This window comes from Chroicocephalus ridibundus, chromosome 2 (assembly GCF_963924245.1).
Source record: "Chroicocephalus ridibundus chromosome 2, bChrRid1.1, whole genome shotgun sequence".
NCBI lineage: Eukaryota > Metazoa > Chordata > Aves > Charadriiformes > Laridae > Chroicocephalus > Chroicocephalus ridibundus.
The window spans coordinates 143,124,069-143,146,046 of NC_086285.1; the positions used below are offsets into that span (position 1 = coordinate 143,124,069).

General features: G+C 40.3%; 1 protein-coding gene across 2 annotated transcripts in view; it reads left to right on the top strand.

The window, feature by feature from the left end:
- Positions 1–18,279, top strand: part of TMEM67 (transmembrane protein 67) — a 36,684-nt gene extending 18,405 nt beyond the window's left edge. Inside the window, exons 15-28 of one of the 2 annotated variants that reach the window (XM_063327193.1) lie at positions 2,767–2,823; positions 2,923–3,021; positions 3,515–3,613; positions 3,983–4,069; positions 4,807–4,906; positions 5,008–5,147; positions 7,675–7,815; positions 8,292–8,372; positions 9,608–9,724; positions 10,914–11,030; positions 11,113–11,217; positions 11,580–11,682; positions 14,241–14,383; positions 14,820–18,279. In XM_063327193.1, coding sequence (XP_063183263.1) covers positions 2,767–2,823; positions 2,923–3,021; positions 3,515–3,613; positions 3,983–4,069; positions 4,807–4,906; positions 5,008–5,147; positions 7,675–7,815; positions 8,292–8,372; positions 9,608–9,724; positions 10,914–11,030; positions 11,113–11,217; positions 11,580–11,682; positions 14,241–14,383; positions 14,820–14,900 — 1,470 coding nt within the window. In that variant the 3' untranslated portion in view covers positions 14,901–18,279. The remainder of the gene's footprint in view (positions 1–2,766; positions 2,824–2,922; positions 3,022–3,514; positions 3,614–3,982; positions 4,070–4,806; positions 4,907–5,007; positions 5,148–7,674; positions 7,816–8,291; positions 8,373–9,607; positions 9,725–10,913; positions 11,031–11,112; positions 11,218–11,579; positions 11,683–14,240; positions 14,384–14,819) is intronic. The other variant, XM_063327194.1, reaches the window with a different exon arrangement.
- The last annotated feature ends 3,699 nt before the right edge of the window (positions 18,280–21,978 follow it).

Genomic DNA, 21,978 nt, shown 5'->3' on the forward strand with positions numbered 1-21,978 from the left:
CACTTCCCTACTCCTGCTGGCCACGCTATTCCTGATACAAGCCAGAATGCTGTTGGCCGTCTTAGCCACCTGGGCACACTGCTGGCTCATGTCAAGCTGGCCGTCCACCAGCACCCCCAGGTCCTTTTCTGCCAGGCAGCTTTCCAGCCACTCTTCCCCAAATCTGTAGCGTTGCTTGGGGTTGTTGTGACCAAAATGCAGGACCCGGCACTTGGCCTTATTAAACCTCATACAGTTGGCCTTAGCCCATTGATCCAGCCTGTCCAGGTCCCTCTGTAGAGCCTTCCTACCCTCAAGCAGATCAACACTCCCACCTAGTTTGGTGTCATCTGCAAACTTAGTGAGGGTGCACTCAATCCCCTCATCCAGATCATTGATAAAGATATTAAACAAAACTGTCCCCAAAACTGAGCCCTGAGGGACACCACTGGTGACCGGCCGCCAGGAGGATTTCACCCCATTAATCACAACTCTCTGGGCATGGCCATCCAGCCAGTTTTTTACCCAGAGAAGAGTACGCTTGCCTATGCCATGATTCGCCAGCTTCTCCAGGAGAATGCTGTGGGGGACAGTGTCAAAGGCCTTACCAAAGTCCAGATAGACAATGTCCACAGCCTTCCCCGCATCCAGAAGGTGGGTCACATGGTCACAGAAAGAGATCAGGTTGGTTAAGCAGGACCTCCCTTTCCTAAACCCATGCTGGCTGGCCCTGATCCCTTGGCCGCCCTGCACTTGCCGTGAGAGCTCACTCAAGATGATCCTCTCCATGATCTTTCCTGGTACCGAGGTCAGGCTGACAGGCCTGTAGTTCTCCGGATCCTCCTTCCGACCCTTCTTGCACATGGGCGTCACATTAGCCACCCTCCAGTCATCTGGTACCTCCCCTGTTGACCACGATTGTTGATAAATGATGGAGAGAGGCTTGGTGAGCTCTCCCGCCAGCTCCCTGAGTACTCTTGGGTGAATCCTATCCAGCCCCATAGACTTATGTGCGTCTAGGTGCAGAAGCAGATCATTGACTACTTCCTCCTGGATTATGGGTGGGTTGTTCTGCTCTCCATCCTTATCTTCCAGTTCAGGAGGCTGAATACCCTGGGGATAGCTGGTCTGACTATTGAAGACGGAGGCAAAGAAGGCATTAAATATCTCAGCCTTCTCCTCGTCCTTGGTTGCAACTTTCCCCCCTGCATCCAGTAAGGGATGGAGATTCTCCCTGTCTCTCTTTTTGTTGATGTATTTATAAAAGCTTTTTTTGTTGTCCTTAATGTTAGTGGCCAAGTTTAGCTCCAGCTAGGCTTTTGCCTTCCTAATTTTCTCTCTGTATAACCTAACGAGATCTCTGTACTCCTCCTGAGTTGCCCGTCCCTTCTTCCAAAGGTGGTAAACCCTCCTTTTATTCCTAAGTCCCATCGGAAGTTCCTTATTCATCCAGACTGGCCATTTTCCCCACCCTTTAAACTTGCGACACTTGGGGACAGCCTGCTCCTGGGCCTTTAAGATTTCCTTCTTGAAGAGCGTCCAGCCTTCCTGGACCCCTTTGCCCTTCAGGACTGTCTCGCAAGGGACTCTCTCAACCAGTGTCCTGAACAGGCCAAAGTCTGCCCTCTGGAAGTCCAAGGTGGAGGTTTTGCTAACCCCCCTCCTTACATCACTACGAATTGAAAACTTGACCGTTTCATGATCACCAAACCCAAGACGACCTCCGACCACCACATCTCCCACTAGTCCTTCTCTGTTTGTCAACAGTAGGTCTAGCGAGGCACCTCCCCTGGTAGGTTCACCTACCAGTTGTGTCAGGAAGTTATCTTCCATGCACTCGAGGAACCTCTTAGCCTGCCTGCTCTCTGCTGTGTTATATTTCATAGAATCATAGAATCATAGAATTGCTGAGGTTGGAAGGGTCCTTTAAGATCACCAAATCCAACCTTTAACCTACCCTGACAAGAGCCACTTCTAAACCATGTCCCTAAGTGCCCCATCTACCCTTTTTTTAAACACCTCCAGGGATGGTGAATCCACCACCTCCCTGGGCAGCCTGTTCCAATGTTTAATAACCCTTTCAGTGAAAAAATGTTTCCTAATATCCAATCTAAACATCCCCTGACATAACTTTCTGAATTAAAAATAGTATTCATTATCATACTTCTGTTAACTTTAGCCTTGCAGTGACAAAGACTCAGGCCAGAATGTTATAAAACCAAGACAAATGTTTTGTCTTCCTTGTACAAATCTTTCAGACCAAAGTTCAAAATAGGTCTTAGATAGATGTTTAAGCTAGAGGGAGCAATTTTGATGCTGCATGACAATTTTTATTTTGATTCAAGCTGGAAAAATTTGGCATCTGAGCTATGTAAGAGCTAGCTTTATGATTTTGTGTATTGGTGTAATTACAGTAAAGTTACTTTTGATCAACACTGATAAAAAGGGAAGTATCAAACTTTTGATGTCTCCTTCAGAAGGAAAAAAAATTATGCACATTTGAAAGGATTATAATTAGGTACAGCTAGTAACTTGCGGATAGCAGGCATCTAGATGATGTTGCTAAAATCTGGCCTAAGCGTAGCAGAGCACATGCTAGTACTCAGCCTGGCACTGTAAGCACACCAGGTCAGATGCATACAGTAAAAGAAGGTATGTGTTGTACTTGTATAGTAGCCCTAGACGGGAATTCCCACCAACTAAAAGTGTGAAAACTACCACTGTCTATAATGCTTGTAGCATTTCAGAATTTCTATGCATATTTACTTTTTGTATCTTAATATTCAGGTTTCCTTCTCAGTCAGTTATGAAATGAATCAGTCAGAGGCTCAGATTCAGACTGATGTAAGTTGTATTTCCCTTTAATTTGTCGATATAATGATTTACTTTTATTTTGTGTTTTTTTTTTTTAAATATCTGCAAATGATTTTTCTTTCTTTTCAGATCGCATTGGGTGTGTTGGGTGGGCTTGCAGTGTTATGGTCCCTTCTCAAGACTGCAGGCTGGAAGAGGCGTACAGGAAGCTCTATAATTGACTTGCAGGTATAAACAGCTGGCAACCTAAAAAGGGACCCATCTCCCTCCCTTTAAGGAGACCTTTGCTATCATTCCCTGTGATATAACTGTTATGTTTCTTAAGGTAACTGAAATAATTTCTAACCTAGCTGCACTGAACTGTGGCTTGGAGTTAGGCTCACTGGAGGGAGTAGTTTTTTTGCTTTTTTTTTTTGATTCTGATGTTGTCATTTAGGAAATACTTTTTCTAAAAATAAAGGTATTTAGAGAGCTATTCTGATCAGTTGAGGATCAGGACTTAGTTTTCAAATTAATTCTTCTTTGAACAAAGACTAACATCTAGAAATTTGAGATACTGAATATACCACAAATATATGACGACAGTAGAAAAATTTTGTTTGAGGCTACTTTTCAGTTCTAGAGTTTCCTGTAGTGTGAGCTGCATAACATTTTATATGAATGTACATATGTTTACTTAATTAGTTTTACAGATCTCTACAGTGTGTTTTTATAATTGCAGACAGTTTTCAAGTTCTTACTGTTTTATGCTGGAGACCTTGCCAACGTTTTCTTTATCATCACAGTGGGCACAGGGATTTACTGGCTTGTGTTCTTCAAAGTAAGTGTTTTTCCAGATTTGGGTGTTATGAAAACCTATTTATATTGCATATATTTTTACACGGAAATTCATTTTATTTCTTTTTTCTTTTTTTTTTTTTTTTGGTTGCCTTTCTGGTCAGACTATTGAGGCAAGTTCTATACCATGTTCTTTTTCATGTGCTTAAATTTTTTGTGTTCGCCTGTTTCTTTTCTTTAGGATTCATTGTACTTGCAGTCTGCTTAATAGTCACTTGAAGTATTTTACAAATTCAAAATGATTGCATATTAAATATTGATCTTTTTCTGCAAAATGTTATTCCCTCTTAAGCACTTAGTGTGTTCTCACATATGCCATCCATGCTATTTCAATGTAACTTCTCAATTACAGGCTCAGCAGTTTGTCTCTGTCCTGTTACCGCTTCCATCTCAAGAGGAAGAGTTTGTTACATACATAGCATGTGCATTTAGTTTAAAGGTAAATATTTTTTCCTCAGGCATTAAAGGCATTTCAACATGCACTTCTATATAGTTTCGGTAGGCTTGTTTTTAAACATCTTGTACAGTTCATTTTATTGGTGTATAGATGTAAACAATTATTTTATTCTAAGAATTAAGTCATTTTTCCATAGAAATATATTTTGTGGAGTCTTTGTAGGGAAACAAATGTCTAAGGAAGATGATCTATGGAAAATGATTCTTTTAAGGATAAAGGTGTAAAGAAACCCAAATAAAATAACACCACATCAAGAAAACAAGTGTTCTCTCTTAAAGCAGAATGTAAGTGCTGTCAATTCCCGATTAAAAAGAAGACAGATTAAAATAATTATGTTTAAACATACTTGTAGCGTTCAGAGATCAGTATTCTGTCTTCATGGGACAAACAAGTATTTTATTAATTATGGATATTATGTTGAATTGGAATTCATAATGCAGGTTCATAAGTTATGGGAAAATACTTAGTCAACTTTTTGGAGTTTGTTACTTCTCTGTATTTTCGTCATAATTTTAGACATCACCACATGACTTACCATTATTCCAAGCTTTTAAATTAAAAAAAGGAAGAAGTATCAAAAGTTGGTAACAAAGTTGCAGTCTTAAGTATAGTCAATTATATTACTTGTTACGTTTAACGAATGACATATGCAATGACTGTTTTTTGTCCATATGCTGTCGCTGTCCTTACTTGTTATATTTCTCCTTTTTCTTTCTTAGGCTTTGCAATTCTTACAATTGCTGGTTTCACAACTTACTATAGATATTTTCTTTATTGACTGGGAAAGACCTAAGGGCAAAGTTCTTAAAGCAGTTGAAGGTAACTCAAACTATGCTCGTTTGTATAAACAGCTTTGGTTAAATTCGGATGTTACTCTGATGTGTTAAATTTCAGAGCTTTATCGTATGTGTCCTTTTTAGGTGAAGGTGTTATTAAAAGTGCTGCTGCACCTGTGAGCATATGGAGGACATATTTTATAGCAAATGAATGGAATGAAATTCAGACAGTGAGGAAGATAAATCCCCTCTTTCAAGTGCTTGCCGTTCTTTTTTTTCTGGAGGTATTACTAGAATTATTATTGTTCGTGTTATTAATTTCTTATGATTCACAACCAGAGTGCAACACAAGGATCTGTTTTTTAATCCTTGCATCCTCTGTGGTAATAGCGGATGACCTTCAAGTTCACTTGAAAACATGTAACTTAGTAAAATAATTATTGTAATACATTTTTTAATTTATACGTACGTATGTATGTATAGGTTATTGCAATATTTCATTAAGGGTGGCTTAAAAAAATAACCAAAACCAACCTTTAATTACCTAGAGGTCTTTGTTAGTTTTGTTTGGGGTTTTTTAAGGTGATGAGTTACCCTAAATGGCTTAAGAGACTGATAAATCTGTGTACACACTCAATTCTTTATTTGTGTACTGGCTGCTTCCTGTCACAGTCTAAAGCTTTATTTCTGGTTTCATATTTATCTGAACTGAGCGTCCTTCCTGCTAATTTGCTATAGTGACCTTTTATAAAGCAGGAAATGAAATGTGCCAGTTCTGTTCCTGATGGCATGACGCAAGTCAGTATGCCTGCAATTACGTGATACGTGAGATACGTGAGGGATAGGTGAGAAATTGTGCTTTAGCTTTCTAAAAACATTTTGGGTTGTTGCTTCTGTCGTTTGGTAAGTACTTTTATTTTGGGAAGTATTCTTAAAATATGTAGCTTATAGTTGTTTATGTGAGGTTCTTTTACATATTTTTAATACTTCTCTTCATTTTTATGTTTCTGTTTTCAAATTTCCTATTTTTATTTTAAATTAAATGTGGCAAAAAACCCCAAACTTTCCTCATTCACTACATAAGTATTTTTGCTGTTGGTAAATACAGGCCAGGACCAACTTAGGTGCAGCGTTACAAGGAAGGAATGGGAGAAAAGAGAGCACATATTCCCCAAACTAATTGATCTCCTCAGGTTAGTCCTCGTAGGCTCCTGGTATTACTAGAAGAAGGAAGAGGTTGCTTTTAGTAGAGAGTGATTAACAACTTGCTCTATAACTCCTGCTATGAATTTCCCTCTGAAGCATCCCTTTCTTGCCACTGATGATGGAGGAAGTCATGAAAGATACCTAAATAGGCCAAAATTGGTATTTGTGAAAACCTCAGATAATCTTTGTAACTTTCACTGTTTGGAATGGCATTTCCCTAGAAGTGTAATGCACGGGGTAGACATGGCAATCCGCCGCTGTCTACAAGGGGGAACTTCTGTATTGCTCAAAACCTGTCTTCTTGGGCTAGCAGTTTTGATAAAGTTGACTTTTCAGTTCTTACTGATGATGGTGACAGGCTGTACAGTAGTAGAAAACAAGCCTGGAAAAGTACTAGTTGGAGGAAGTTGGAAAGTGTAGGAGAAGGAGTCTCCTTCCCCTCAGGCCTCACGCCTGGCGCCAAAGCAGCCGCTGGCTGGCACTGGTCGCTGTGGCAGTGTTGGTGACATGGCAGCAACACTGAGCTTGTCAGTATTGTACTGGGTCTGGCTGGGATGGAGTTCATTTTCTTCATAGCAGCCCACAGGGTGCTGTGTTTTGGATTTGCAGCTAAAACAGGGCTGATAACGCACTGATGTTTTGGCTGTTGCTGAACAGCGCTTAAACAGTGTCAAGGCCCCCGGCGAGCGGGCTGGGGCCGCACAAGAAGCTGAGGAGGGGACCACAACCAGGACAGCTAACTCCAACTGACCAAAAGGGTATTCCATACCATATAGCATCATGCTCAGCAATAAAAATGGAAGGAAAGGACTTTCTGGGGATTGGTTGGGCATCGGTCTACTTGTGGGAGGTAGTTAATGATTGCCTTTTCATCACTTAATGTGGAGGTTTTCTTCACCTTCTCGTTCCCTTTTTTTTGCTTATAAAATTGTCTTTATCTTGATCCACAAGTTTTTTTGCTTTTGTTCTTCCTGTTCCCCATCCTGCTGAGGTGGGGGTCAACCCACCACAAATATGTTTCTGGTGCAACTTCACTTCTGAATGATGTTCACAAAATTTTCACTTCTTAAATGTTTCAAGATGTAGTGTTTCTCTCATAATTTTTATTTGGTAACTTTTCCAGATTGTTTGTTTCAAATAGGTTCAGTCATAAAGATAGTGGAGGGAAATACATTTCTGTCCAATATAAACAAAAAATCAATTTCTTACAGTTTCAAAACAGATTAAATATTTGTTTTAACACTGGAATATATAGGACCAAAAAGCTGATATTTGGCAGAAATAATATCAAAATAATATGCACTCTAACAGTAGAATCTTTTGGAGTTTTTCAATAAAAATCAGTGTTGATTTTTCTTGAGATTTAGCTGCATAAATTTTTGAATTTATGTATCAACATATACGTACAGTTTATGTTTTTAATATGTTTCTCAGTAATAACACTGGATCACACAATTAGGCTCTATCATAGTGAACATCCTACTATTCCCAGGCCAATTTTTCCTAATTTTTTCTTCTTACTTCCTGTTATGATGGAAACAACAGGGCCACAATTAACACTATTCATTGCCTCATGTTGCTACATTGACCTTCTTATCTCTTCAGGTGGTGGGATTTTCAAACCTGGCTTTAATGGACTCTTCTTCCAGTCTTTCAAGAAGCAGTGAGGGTTACATAGCTCCTTGGAGCCGCATTTTAAGATTTGGTGTGTCTGCTGCACTCTGGCTAGCCATTGCCTTCTTACAGGTACGTGAAACACATGACATACTGAATTATCATTTTCAGGCTGGTTATTGGAAGCTAGAGTATATCACTGGGACATCCATACTACGCATCACAGCGTTGAGTATATTCTTAACTGTTTTGCTTGATGTAGACTTTTAGCTGCTTTAGCATGGTGCACCTTTAGAACTAAAAATTAATCTTCTGAGGTATGAGACAACTTACTTTGTAGTCAGAATTTTAAATGTCTCAAAGATGTGAATTTATGCAACTACTCTGGGTTTTTTTAAACAACTTTGAAGCATCTCTAAAATGAAAAGCAGGTTATTGCTACAACTTTACTTCTTAGAGGAAGGATGTCAGTCCCATTTCATAGTGTCCAATGCAACGGTGGCCACTACAGAAGTCTGTAATTTGTGTGTGTTAAACTGTGAAGTTAATTGCTTAATAAAGTCAAATCTGATGAACTAATAAAAGAAAATTTGGTTGATTTATTTCAGATTATATTTTTTTCTGTGATTTATGAAAGATTTGTTGAAGATAAGATAAGCCAATTTGTTGATTTGTGCTGCATGAGCAATGTAAGTATTTCTTTGTCTCATTTGTACAGTGGCATTTTAATAGCATAATAAATAAGAGAGTTTTAAGAATATTCAATAGTATTTATTAATTTTATTTCATCAGAGTTTAGTAGCTAACAACCAAAGTCAATGTTTCTTTCAGCTCACTTTATTTGTGCAATTTACAAGAAGGTTTCAGTTAAACTTTAATAGGAAAAAGATTCTGGAACCATAGGTATCCGTATGTTCTGGATGTGTGATTTTTGGGCTGTTTTTTGAATTAAATTGGTTACATATGCTCAGACAGAATTAAAAAGTAACAAATTGTGACAAAAATTAGGTGTGGAACCATTTGCTGCCTTTCTGTCTACTGGTTTGCATTTTAGTACTTTTGTCTTACAGACACAGCTGTCTTGGTTTTATTTAATATGTTTATGTTCCATTTCTGCTCCTATCTTGTGGTTGTCCCTCAACCACTAAACTTTGTGGTTGTCCCTCAACCACTAAACTTCATGGCTGTCCCTCTTGGACAGTTATCACCTTTTCCATGCATTTTCACTTACTTACATCTGAACTACTTCCCTTTCTCTAGTTTAAATATGGATCTTGAAGTTTTGTACTGCAGGAATTTCTTTTTAACTGAAGAAGGGTGCAGTCAGAACAGGTTGGATTAGCTCATTTGTCCAGAACTTTTTAAAAACGTAGAAATCAATCCCTTTTATCAGCCTTTCCAGCCTTGGTTATTCCTCTTCCAGGAAGGACCCATGTAGTGCATGGGTTGTAGAGAGAGTTAATCTGGGAGACAGGAGAGAGGAGAGAAAGAGAGAGAGAGGAGACAGAGTTAGTTCATGTGATATGTAAGCATTGTATCATATTGAATTAAATTATATTAAATACAGTATCCTAGGAGTTCAGCTGAAATCATGCATATGTATTATGTATCACAGCAACATCTTTTGAATCAAAATAAAAGCTAATAATAACTTTGCTTTAATTTTTTGGCTCTGTGAATTAAGCAGTGATCCTTGACATTGGTAAACTAAACCTGAAGCTGGTGTGTGTTTCTAGTTAAACATAGATAAAACTAATCAGTAAAAGAATTATTAAATACTTTTCTGCTATAATTATTTTGGTACCTGCCTACTTTGTATGTGTAGAAGGGCTGGTCTTGCCAATCTCCACTGTGAATTCAAAAGTTCAAAAATAAAATGATAATGTTTAATTAAAGTATTCTTCTCTTCCCCCATCTCTATTAGATTTCAGTGTTTCTCTTGTCACACAGCTGCTTTGGTTATTATATCCATGGTCGCTCTGTGCATGGACATGCAGATACCAATATGGAAGAAATGAATATGAACCTAAAGAGAGAAGCAGTAAGTAAAAGTATCAAAGTTTACACCTGCTCTGATTATTTATTTTATAAAAAAACCCCACACCTTTGCATTATGGATCTGTACTTGTGCATTACATTGCACCGAGTTATGATACTTAAAAGATACCAGCTGTTGGTGTGTAAATATATGACTCAGTAGTTCTTTTAACCAGCTCTTTGTCTTTCTTCTTCTTCACTATCTCTTCTTCTCTGTTACTTCTTCAGATTATGTAGATATAAAGTTCCTGGTTTTCAAAAAAGTTTTTTCATGTATTTAAGAACACTGTTTTTGGTATTGAAGCATTTTGTAAGCTCATGGCCACATTAAAAAAGATGCACACCAAAAAGCTTTCTTAAGGAGACAAATCTGAAAACTCCTAATAAATAATTATCTACTCTTCCAATAAATTCTTTTATTCCAGCTCTTCTCCTGTGGTGATATAACCTGTTCTTTACAGAAGTTAATTTGAATAAGTATTTTTTCTAGTTTGTCGCATCTTTGCTGCAAGATCAGACAAATGTAAAATGTCTAAAACAAGATTGGAGCACTTTGCACTAAATTTCGTGACGCCTTGCATGATTGTAGGGACAGGTAGGAAGAAAGTGCCTTAGACGAAGGATATTGCTATTTCAGTGATAAGTGGACAGAAAAAAACGTATTCGTGTGAAAATTAAATCTCAAAATTGAAATGTTTTTAATAATATTTTTGACTTGTGTGTTCCTATAATTTTTTTCCTTATTGCTTATTTTAATATAATTTGGGGAAAAGCAGTTTTTTCCCTATGGAGATGTCAAATTTTCTGTTTTCTTGGGGTTTTTCAGATTTATTAAATTTGACCTGAAGAAACGTATGGAAAAAGTCAGGAATCCAAAGCACAAAAAAAGCAGAACAAGTACAGAATAAATGACAAGCACACAGGAAAGGGCTTCAGAGTGTATGTCAAAAGATGTATTAGAAGTTAATGAACTGAACACAAGTGAGAGGAATATGACTTTGTGACAGTAGGGGTCAGGATTTCATGTCCTAAGAAAATCTTTCTATAATAGCACCAAGAGTGTGGTGGATTCAAATATTTAGAGATATGAAGTACTATATGCATATGTAAGAGAGGAAATGAAAAACTTTTGACTTCTTTGGGTCTATGAATGGCACTAATAATGTTCATTTACAATTGTTTTAATTGTATAGGAAAACCTATGTAGTCAGAGAGGTTTGTTACCAAACACAGATGGCCAGACATTTCAGATTTCCATTTCAAGAAAAATGCGACTTCACTATGACAGGATTCATGAAAGCCTAACAAGAGTAAGTGAGATATTTGTATTTTGTAAACGTTATTTAAAATGTGCAATTTTTCCGCTGAAGTCACGGTGATGTTGTATTTCAGAAACGTGGTCCTGCTAGGCTTTTGGACTCATCTGCAAATACTTTTGAACAAAGCACGAGGGCATACAACACCATGAACAAATTTCTCAGTTCTTTTATTGATCACGTATGTATATTGACATTAATATTAAGGAAAATGTAAGGATAGTAAGTAGAGACTAAAAATTGTAAATCTGAAAGACTGTAATTTCACTTTAAGCATATGTGCTTAAAGACTTATTGTTAAGGACTTTATGGCAACTGGAACAGTGCTTCATTCAAAAAAAAAAAATAATTGGAGTACTGTCCAATAGTGCAGCCTGCTTTTAAAAATGACAAATCCTTTTTTATTATGTTCTTACTTACTTATGGAACAGATTGATGCTTTTTGTCATTCATAAAGGTCTAAGTAGCTGTGCTTCACTTTGTAACAAGCAATTTTTCTTTGAAATCATAAAACAAGAAGTATTGTTTTTCCTTTTCTTATAGGTTCATAAAGAAATGGATTATATTGTTAAAGATAAGTTGCTGCTTGAGCGGATTCTTGGCATGGAGTTCATGGAACCAATGGAGAAAAGTATTTTTTATAATGGTAAAAAGATTTGTGATTTGGTGTTTCTACTGTTATAAGGATGTAGGTTTCTGTGTAGATTTCTTTCTCAGGATTTACGATCTAAACTGGACTTTACAGGAGAGGTCATTAAATGGCCGCTTGTGAGGGAGGTATTGAAGAGAAGTTCTTCAGGTTATAAAAATCCTGTTTATAATTTGTCACTCGACTGCAAAGTTTTTTCTTTTAGGCAACTGAAAGGATACTGTGTAGAGATGTGCATGTGTTTATGAAGGGCTGCTTTGCCTTGCTCTCTAGATCCAATATCCACTTTGTAAATGGAAAGAAGACCCATGAGATTTAAATAGCTCCATGCTATTTTTTTATTATAGAACCAAATTTCTTATGAAACAACTAAAAGTACAGAAAGACAATTTCTTTAAAGAGGATATTGATCACAGTGAGGATATTTTAGTGGAATACTTGATGTTAATACACCACTCATCTTTGCAGACTCCACTAAGTAATTTGGGTTCTTGAATATTTTATTTTGAAGCTTTTTAAGCATTGCCAATACCTACAGCAAAAATGAGTGTTCTGGCAGAAACAGGGATGGCACCAGTTCTGATTCTGGTCCCTGGAGCTATGCAAAATCAGTCAGACTTGGGTTCTCCAATGCATCATCCTGAATCCTAAGCCCATGCAAAACCTAGCCATAAGTATTTCCAAGTGACCAGTACATGTGTTAAAAATAGATTTAGTGAATGTTATTGACCATATCTCAACCTTCAACATAGGTTCCTAAACCGTAATTCCTGGAAGATTGACGCTGTGAAACACCAAGGCTCTAAAAACCTTAACCTATTCATAATTACTGCCAGATGACCAATACCTGCCTCGCTGGAATCCTCATCCAGTGTTAGGTCTGCCACTTCCTCCCCTTCCAAGGTTCTGAAACCCTGAGTCCTGTTCTCCTCCTATTAACAGATGCCGTCTGGGGACCAGTATCCACACATATCACAGCAAAATATGAGCTGTGAACTTGGGCCCGATACCAGTCTGCTTCCTCAGTCCCTGAGCTGTACACAATCCATCGAAAATTATCTTTGAAAACCTTAGTTCAGACCCTCATTCTACCCTAACCATAGATATGGCCATCACCTGCATGAAAACTAAACATTAACTAGTGATCCAAGACGATGCAAGCCCTCATTTTGAGGCCTTCAAGTACTTGGCTCTCCAGCCTCGCTGTTCAGAAACTCTAAACCTTATGTTACCAGATGACCATTACACATCCTAAATATGTCATTATTCTTATATAATAGCAATTCGCAGATTGCATCACCGAGCTGTGCAGAACTTTTCCAGCTCTATGACACCGGGGCTGCAAAAGCTGAAGTCTAATTGGAATCTGAAACCTTGCTATATCATCAGGAAAGCAGCACATGCTTTCAAACTAGCCATGGTTGTAGTCTGATATTTTTGCTCAGTCTACATGTCTGAGCTACACCTAATTCATTAAAGGCTTGGGCTCTCCTCCCCTGCCATGGCGAAGCACTATCTTTAGTAATAAATGTTGCCAGATAGCCAGTAAATTTAAACAATAACTAGGACTTTCTTCAGCCTCAGCCTGTGATTCCACACCTTGCAATATCAGTCATTCCAAAACCCTGTTCTAAACCCCAGGTCTGCCCGCCCATAAATATTGTCAGCTCTGCAATGCCTGAGTTAGAATTAAATGTATAAGCATGATGTGATGTCTCCAAATCGTGCAGTATTCAACAAAGGTTTGGTCTTTCGACTGCCGTCATTTCAAAGTTCATAATCATAAGCATTCATATAAATACATTGTTTGATGGTTTAGACTGCCGTGGTTCCCAAAAGTTTAGATACAAATCACGATTTCTTGGCAGTAGGACATACCGAATTTGTAAAGAAAATGTGCTGTTTCCAATAAAACTTGCATTAGACATTTTTCAGAAAAAGGAGAAAGAGGGAAAAGAATCTATTTTCTGTAATTGTTGATTTTAAGTGTTCTTTTCTCTTTTGAAAGCAGTGCTTTTTGATAAAATAAAGAAGTGGACAAGTGGTCTAGACTACTTTGGCTATGAAAAAGGTATTTTAAGCTTATAAGACCTATTTTCTGGAAAACCGTTAACCAATGAACAGAGGAAATGTTAAGCTCTGAACCTCCTCCTAAGTGAGGCATTAAGCATATGTTTTTGTTATTTTGTTGAGTTGGGGCCAGAGTTAACACTTGCTAAAAAATTCAGTGACAAGGAAGTTACATCTGCTTCTTGTTCAAAGCAGCCTTTTTTAAACAATCTGATTGAGATTTCAGGAGTGAATAAAGTTGCGTGTAGCACATGGGCTTTTCCTGTTGTGTTCCGTTGGTATAAAGCCATTTCATAAGTGAAAAAGTTATTCTTTTCCTTAAATAGAATGACATAACTAGCTCTTATGATGCCATGGAATGCCAGAACTAGCTCCTACTCTGACTTTCCTTTTTCTTACCAGCTTTCTTAGTGTGGACTGATGAACTCCCCAAACGTGCACCTCACAGAAATAATCATTTTTCAAAAATTGTCTTCTTTCTGTAGATGAAGGACACTCTTTCAGTGATGTTCTCTATTACGGCAATGAGACAACGCTGCTCATCTTCGATATCCTGTTTTTCTCCATTGTGGATCTGGCTTCCCAAAGTTTTGTTTTAGCAGCTATTCTAACATATTTGCAACAAGAGGTAAATTTCCATTTAAAAACAAAGTAGTATTTTAAAAATGTGGGTTAGTATGGAAGCTTATATAGTTAACTAGATAATTAAAGCAGTAAGTTAGCAGTACGCAGTGACAGAAGATTATACTCAGAGCTTATAAAATAGATTTTTGATTTTTTTTTGTCAAATAGGCTTGTGAGAAATTAATTTTATTCACATGCCTGTCATGAATAACTTTCCATAAAAAACACAAATATCTGTTAAAATTAATCACACATAATTATGGCATATTTCAGGATGGAAAGACACTGGAAAGTGTTTCAGAAATGCTGAAGGGAGTTAAGCATCTAATTCACTCGTGTCATTTCCAATTGAAAGAGAATATGAAGTTGTTATGTTAGGTACTAAAACATACTGGTTTAAGTATTTATTTGTTAATGCATTTTTTCTAAAATGTTCTTAGATATTTAGGTTTATTCGTAATACACTTGGGCAGAAGAATTTGGCATCCAAGACCTTGGTGGATGAAAGATTTCTCATTTAATTAAGAAGATGAAAAACTTTGTTGAGGAGTTAATCATGGAAATTATGTCCAAGATCAAAGACCTGCAGATTAATTGTAGTGCACTTTTTGATAATAATAATGTAATGGTTTTGAAATGTATCATTTTTTATATTATGTACTATTAAGCTTTATTTTTGTATATTTACAAATCTTTTTTAAATTTGTGAACACTAAGCCATAGGCCCTTAAAAGGAAAGGTACGTGAAAATAAGACAGAAGTAAACTTACTGTTGTTATTATTAGAATAAGATCAAAATTATTTAATGGCTTTTGGTAAGATATGGACCTCCCACTTTGAGGCAATAATTTGAGAGTTCCAGTTGGCAGCAGAGGTTGCCAACTCTTTAAGTTTTCTGATAATTCCTTAAATCTTTTTTCTTTATTTTTTCAATTTATTTTGAGGTATAATGTTTAGCAAAAATATTTCCAGTTCTACACAGCACATGATTTGTTCTCAATTAAGTTAATATTTCAGGAGGGCTTTTTAAAGATCACTTATTTACAGCGACTATAACTTGAAATTTTAACTGTTCTTTATTGTGTCATAGCATTGTATGGTTTTGTGTCTTCTCTTGGAGTTTATTGTTGTTTTTCTTGGGTGTGGACTACACATGACTAAGTTTCCTTGTGTTTGAGATACAGTAGTGTTACAGCGATGCAGAAAAACAGGCTGGTTATGATAGAGCAGGGGAGATGGTGATAGGCATTTGGGGTTTGTTCCTGATCTTTGGTCAGCTGATGCGAGATGCCCAGCGAAATACAGTAATTCTTCACTGCTGTTTCCACACGAGTGAAATAGAAGCAATTGTTCTTATTCTTTTAGAAGTGTTTTCACAGGTGCCTATATATGCTCAGGTACCTCCGTCTCTCTTAATTTTCTGGCTTTATTATCTTTAGATATAACGCAGAGACCATAATCACTTTATCGTCATCATATTTTTGGAATTTAGACAAGTTAATAATTATTCAAGTGCCACTTATTAAGTGTTATGGGAGATTACAAATGGCCTTCAAAACACCTTAAAGTGAGGTGCCTACCTCCCATTTGTATCTCTGAAAAGTCTCCCTACCTTTTTAAAACTGTACTTTTCAGTAAATGGTTAAACATGAATAGTGTTTGCTGTTTTTATAGCTGTTACTCGTCTTTAGATGATTCAACAAGGGACTTTAACCAGCAAAACCACCATAAAAATGTAAGTTGAGGTTATCATGCTTATTCCGAAACAGAGACTGAGGACATGATTAGTTGGACCTAGCAGATTTCCAATGCGGACATGCTTATCTGAGCTGAAGCAGCACTGAATTTCAGGTGTTTCTTGCTTCATAAAGAGGAACATGTTGTCTTGTTGATACCATATCATATCATATTATGAAGCTTACAGTAAAATGGACGTAAATCTCAGGGTCACTGTTGCTCTAATGCATTTGCTTTTGGTGCTGCAAAAGCCATGTAGCTTGCTAGTCCAAAATAGTTGCTATTAACTGATAGGCTGTGTCTGCCAGTGAGGCTGTAACAAGGCAGATAGATAACTGAAGAGTTGATTTTCAGCAAGAAAATCATTTATTAACATGCAGTTTAGCGTGGGCATTTCCATGTCATGCTTTCCTTACTTTTGTCTGCTTATGTGCACAATTCTTAGTTTGTTGGTGCACGCTATGCCTCAAAAAAGGTGTGAATACAAAGCTTCCAACAGAGTGAAATGTCCACGATAAATAAAATTAAGGTTGTTGCCTGTGTAGTGAATGTAGTCATTAAAGTGTACATTAGGTTCTGGATCTGTTAAAACAGCCAAAATTCATATTTCTACTGAGTACCATGACGGTATGTCTTCATTAGTTGTGAGGTTTCTGTCATATTTCTTGTCTGTGATCTACTGGGTGCCAAAACTTTAAACTAAGCAAAGGACCCATCTGAAAAAGGGTCTGCAGTAGGACATTTGCAAGGCAACATCAGGCTCACGTGATGTCCGTGTATTTCTTTGGTTGACGTCTTTGCATAGCTTAGCTAAACTTAATTAAACCTCCCAAATCTTACAAGTCCCACTGAAATGTCAGTGTGCAGGAGGAAATATAAGCTTTCTCATGTGACCATATTTATTCAAGATGACTGATGTGACTGAAGGGGTGTAGGAAGTTGCTGCGGTCCATGAATGAGAAAGTATGACCCGAATGAATTACCCAAATACAGGTCTGTTCTGACTGCCGTTTTCCAGCAATAGTGCTGTGCATCATTGTCAACGGTAACAGGCACAAGCTTTTCCTCTCTGTGAATTCTGTTGATGTGTTCATAGTCGTGAAGTTATTCTAGGGAACGGAACCGCACTTCAAACATACCTTCTCCAGAATAGGCTGGTTTATGATCAACTTCAGTCAGAATAACTAAAACATAGTAACCAGACCCAAGTAGACCAGGGAATGTCAGCAAGAAAAATGAAGATGCGATTGTGCCATCTGTAGACACAGACGTGTAGTTTTTAGTTAGTCTGGTACCAGCAGAAATGGAGAGGTTTCCGCATGGGGGCTCGCACTCTGTACCCTGTTCTCAATGCTTTTGCTAACCAGGTACACCTTTCCGTGCAAAAATCGTGCTTTGTGATTGCTTTAGATGTGCCTTTAATTATCTGCTGCTCAGAACATCATGTGAAAGCATTAATGACCCTGCACTTTGCAGGAACTACTGTTAAAGGCAACCGTTGTTACAGATAAATGACAAATTAATCTAAAAATGTCCTGTCAAAACAGTTCAGTCACTTGTCCCCCTCTTTCTCCTCAGTGCACACACTACTCTGTTGTGTTTTATTTTTCCAGGTCATTTATCTAAAATGTTAATATGGCTAACATAGGCACTGTAAATGATTTAGGAAATAATTACAGGAGTCAAAAGCTCCAGGAATTCATAGAAGCTTTTCTTCATTCTTGCTGTCCAATGAACACTTGAAACAGGTTGACTGCGCTTTGTTCTCCTATTGCTTGATATTTGTTCAAGAAATAGCTCTTGTGACTGTAGTTCCAACTGAATGTTTTTCCTTTTTTAAAATTAATATGCAGCTACAATGTGTTGTTCATGTGATGAGCGTCCTTCGAGTTTCAAAATGTTGTACTCACGTAGCATTTCAAAGTCTCATATCTGTCCCGCTGAGCAATAAAAAATTGTCGAGGATTGGAGAAGGTTTTTTTACACTCATTAAATCAGTTGACCAAAGCCTACAACGCGCTTTTCCTTCCATGAACATGGGAGGTTTCAGAGCAGGGCAGGAGGCTGCTGCTGGCTCTGCAGTTCCAGAGAAGCTCCGTCAGGACAAGCGTAAGAAAGGGATTTTGCAGTCGGTGTGGCATTGGGGGGGATATGGTTCTGGATAATCGCAATTAATGGCATGAGATGGTTGCTCATTGCTGAGTATCTTAGGGGCCAGATGCCAAAATAATAAATTCTGCAAATAATTGTATATACAGGCACGGCACAGTAATTTCAATAATATGTTTAAAATTCTCAGGTTTCATTTACCAATGAGGACTTGATTGATTTATATTTTACCACAGCATCCATTTTAATGGTAGGGGTGGGTTTGTGGCGGGGGTAAATCGTAGCAGAGGTGGGAAGTGCAGCTGGCAGGAGGCGCAGAATTCCAGCCTGCCCGTGGGACTGCAGCAATGCGGGCAGCGCGGCGATGGCATCCGAGCCCACTCATGGGGGGTCCTCTTTGTTGTCCGCCTGAAAGCGAGTGTCTGAGCAGCAGGTGACCAGGGGAGGGTGGCACTGCCATACACTCCTATCAAAATCACAAGAAACCTGGGATGGTGGAAGGAGGCAACTATCAAACCTCTCAAAAACGGTCTCCTTCATTCCCCTATGTCTCTTCTTTTCTCTAGACAGGATCCCAGTATCACGCTCTTCTCTTCTGTACCTTTCGACCATTTAAAAGCACTAATCCCCTCTCCCTCTCTCCTGTGCCTCCTACTTTGCTCCACCACCTTCATTCTGGCTGCGCTCGCAGCCCAAAAGGCGAACCGCATCCTGGGCTGCATCAGAAGAAGCATGGCCAGCAGGTCGAGGGAGGTGATTCTCCCCCTCTGCTCCGCTCTGGTGAGACCCCACGTGGAGTACTGCGTCCAGCTCTGGAGTCCTCAGCACAGGAAAGACATGGACCTGTTGGAGCGGGTCCAGAGGAGGGCCCCAAAAATGATCATAGGGCTGGAGCACCTCTGCTATGAGAACAGGCTGAGAGAGTTGGGGTTGTTCAGCCTGGAGAAGAGAAGGCTCCAGGGAGACCTTATAGCAGCCTTCCAGTACCTAAAGGGGGCCTACAGGAAAGAAGGGGAGGGACTCTTGATCAGGGAGTGGAGCGACAGGATGAGGGGAAGAGGTTTTGAACTGAAAGAGGGGAGATTTAGATCGGATATTGGGAAGAAATTCTTTACTGTAAGGGTGGAGACACTGGAACAGGTTGCCCAGGGAAGCTGTGGATGCCCCATCCCTGGAAGTGTTCAAGGCCAGGCTGGATGGGGCTTTGAGCAACCTGGTCTAGTGGGAGGTGTCCCTGCCCATGGCAGGGGGGTTGGACATGATGATCTCTCAAGGTCCCTTCCAACCCAAGCCACTCTATGATTCAGCTGGTGCTGCCCTGCCTGCGGGCCTGGCAGCGGGGCTGTGTGCTGGGGCAGCTGCTGCCTCTCCCTGCTTCCCCGGAAAATGAGGGAGACGCAGGCTGGCGGGCCAGAGGCCGAGGGGAGGTGGCCTTCCAGGAGAATGCTGCCAAGCTGGGTATGAATTGCGTGCCAAGGCATGCCTCGGGTTCTTTGCAGCACAGGTTCTTTGGTGAGAAGAATGAAAACCCAAACACAGTAGTGGAAATCAGTTTAAAAGCATGACGTCCCAGCTTCCGTGTGTGTCTAAAAGGAAGAAGGAATGAAACCAAGACACCTCCAGACAAACCGCTCTTTGAGCACTGGCTTCCTCCAGCTTTACCTCCTTTGTTGCCTACATACCACCTCCACCCCTGCACGCCCAGCTTCCTCGTGTGACTCTTACCACGCCGCAGCAGACTGGTGACACCTGCAACAGCTGGCTTGGAAAAGCCACCGTCCTCGCTGTCCTGAGGATGTCGCCCTGCAGGCAGGACAGTCGAGCTGCTGCCGGCCCCCGCGGGCAGGAGTGGTGGGGTGGCTCTGCGCTCCCCTGCCCACGGCGGGGACCTGGATCCACAGCTCGGGCTGGGGATCCCGGAGCCTGAGGGACATTCCCTAGGAAACCCCACAGGAGACACGTTTGCCTCTCTGTAAGACAAAGGTTTTCGTCTTGTCCTGGTAGAGCCTCAGCAGCCCTTGATGGTCCAGAGCCCTGACCATCTGCATCCCCCGCTGATCCAGGCTGCTTTACCAACCGACTGGTGCTACCCCGGAATTGTCACCCCCCTAGTTTTCCCGGGTGACCTCCGTCACAGCAGGAGCAGCTGTCAGCCTGGCAGCTGGGGAGAGGTGAGGCAGCCCTTGGGGTTAATTAGGAAATATTCGATGTTCAGAGCTCACCGGTGGAACAGCTCTGCAGCTTGGTGGCTCCGCGGAGATCGGGAGGCAGCACCGCGTCAGCCGACGTTGAGAGTTTCCCTTTGAATGTTCAGAATTGTTCTTTTTTTTTTTTTTCACCTGTGAAAGCTGAGCCCGCACCGGACAATCTCCTCACAACCTGTGGCGTTCGTGGTATCAAAAGCAGAGCGGAAACGTTTGCCGTAGCACAAACGCAGTTACGCCTGGAAAACACGCAACAATTAAGAGACAGACCTAGGCGGTTTCCTTTTTGTTTTTTTCTTTGCATAAGCACCGGCTATTACAGCAGTTACTGAACTTCCATTTCACAGCTCTGTGCGTCAGGGTGCCAGAAAGGCTCACGCACTATGGAAGAAACTGGAATGAAGAAAACGACCCGTAACCCCACGGTGTCCGTGACCTTTTCGCCCCGGTTTACAACTGCGGGGAAATAATCCCCTTCGAATCATGCAAAAAAAAAGAAGTCTCCAGTTCTTCCCGCAAATGCTGAACGGAGATATTTGCTTTTGGCTTTGCCTGATCCCTGGGACAAGAAGAGCTGCGGCAGCCCAGCTCCTCAGCAAACAGACCGGTGTCTCCCGGAGCCTGGCTTGATCCCCCTTCCCAGCCATGCCCCACTGCGGACAGCCAAGCTGGGATGGATGGATTTTGCTCTTTCACGTGCCACGCTTTCCCCGGAATCCAGCTCCACGGAGCTGCTGGAGCACTGTGGGGGCCGTCATCTCCCTCTGCAGCCTCTCGGAGGATGGATCCGGGCGCCGGCTTTGGGACACAGCCCCAGGCTGCCACCCCACCTGCGCCAGCCATTCCCATCGCCCCTTTGTTCCCAGGTCCACCTGGGCCTGCAGAGAGCCAGCCCCCTGGAAATCTTGGCAAGGGGAGGCAGGAGTTAGGCTGGTATCCGTATGTTTAATAACAGTTGTGCTGAAAGCTCAGTATTTATCGCATTATCCTGGGAGGTCGGAGCAGAGGTGATGCCGGGAGAGGGACCTCTCAGGTGTTCGTTTCTCCTCAAAACATACACTCAGTAATAAGTTTCTGTTTGTGTCACAGTTGGAGAGAGAGTGCACTTTTTCCTGGGAAGGAAAAGGCTGCATTTCCCATTTTCAACCTTTTCCTTCTTTTTGCGTGTGTGTGTGTGGATATAAAGATCTGAGCTTCACCGTTAAAAACACCAAAGTCGCCCCTCTGTGCCTGGTGTGCAGTAGTTCTCTCTACAGACACTGTAAAATATTACCGCGTGGTCAGACACCTGATGGGACAGACGTGCAGGCAGTGTTTTCCATCGGGATTGCCATGCGGAGGTGGGTTGGGTCACGGGGGAACCAACCTCAGTGCAGAGGTTCCCCCCGCAGCATCCCAAACCCGTGGGACAGGGAGACGTCCCTCTCCATGGGGATGGAGACCAAGCCTGGCAAATTCCTCTGTGTAGACATGATTACAGTGTTCAAAAAAAAAAAACAAAAAAAACCAAAAAACCAACCCAAAATGACCAAAAAACCCAAAAGAGAGT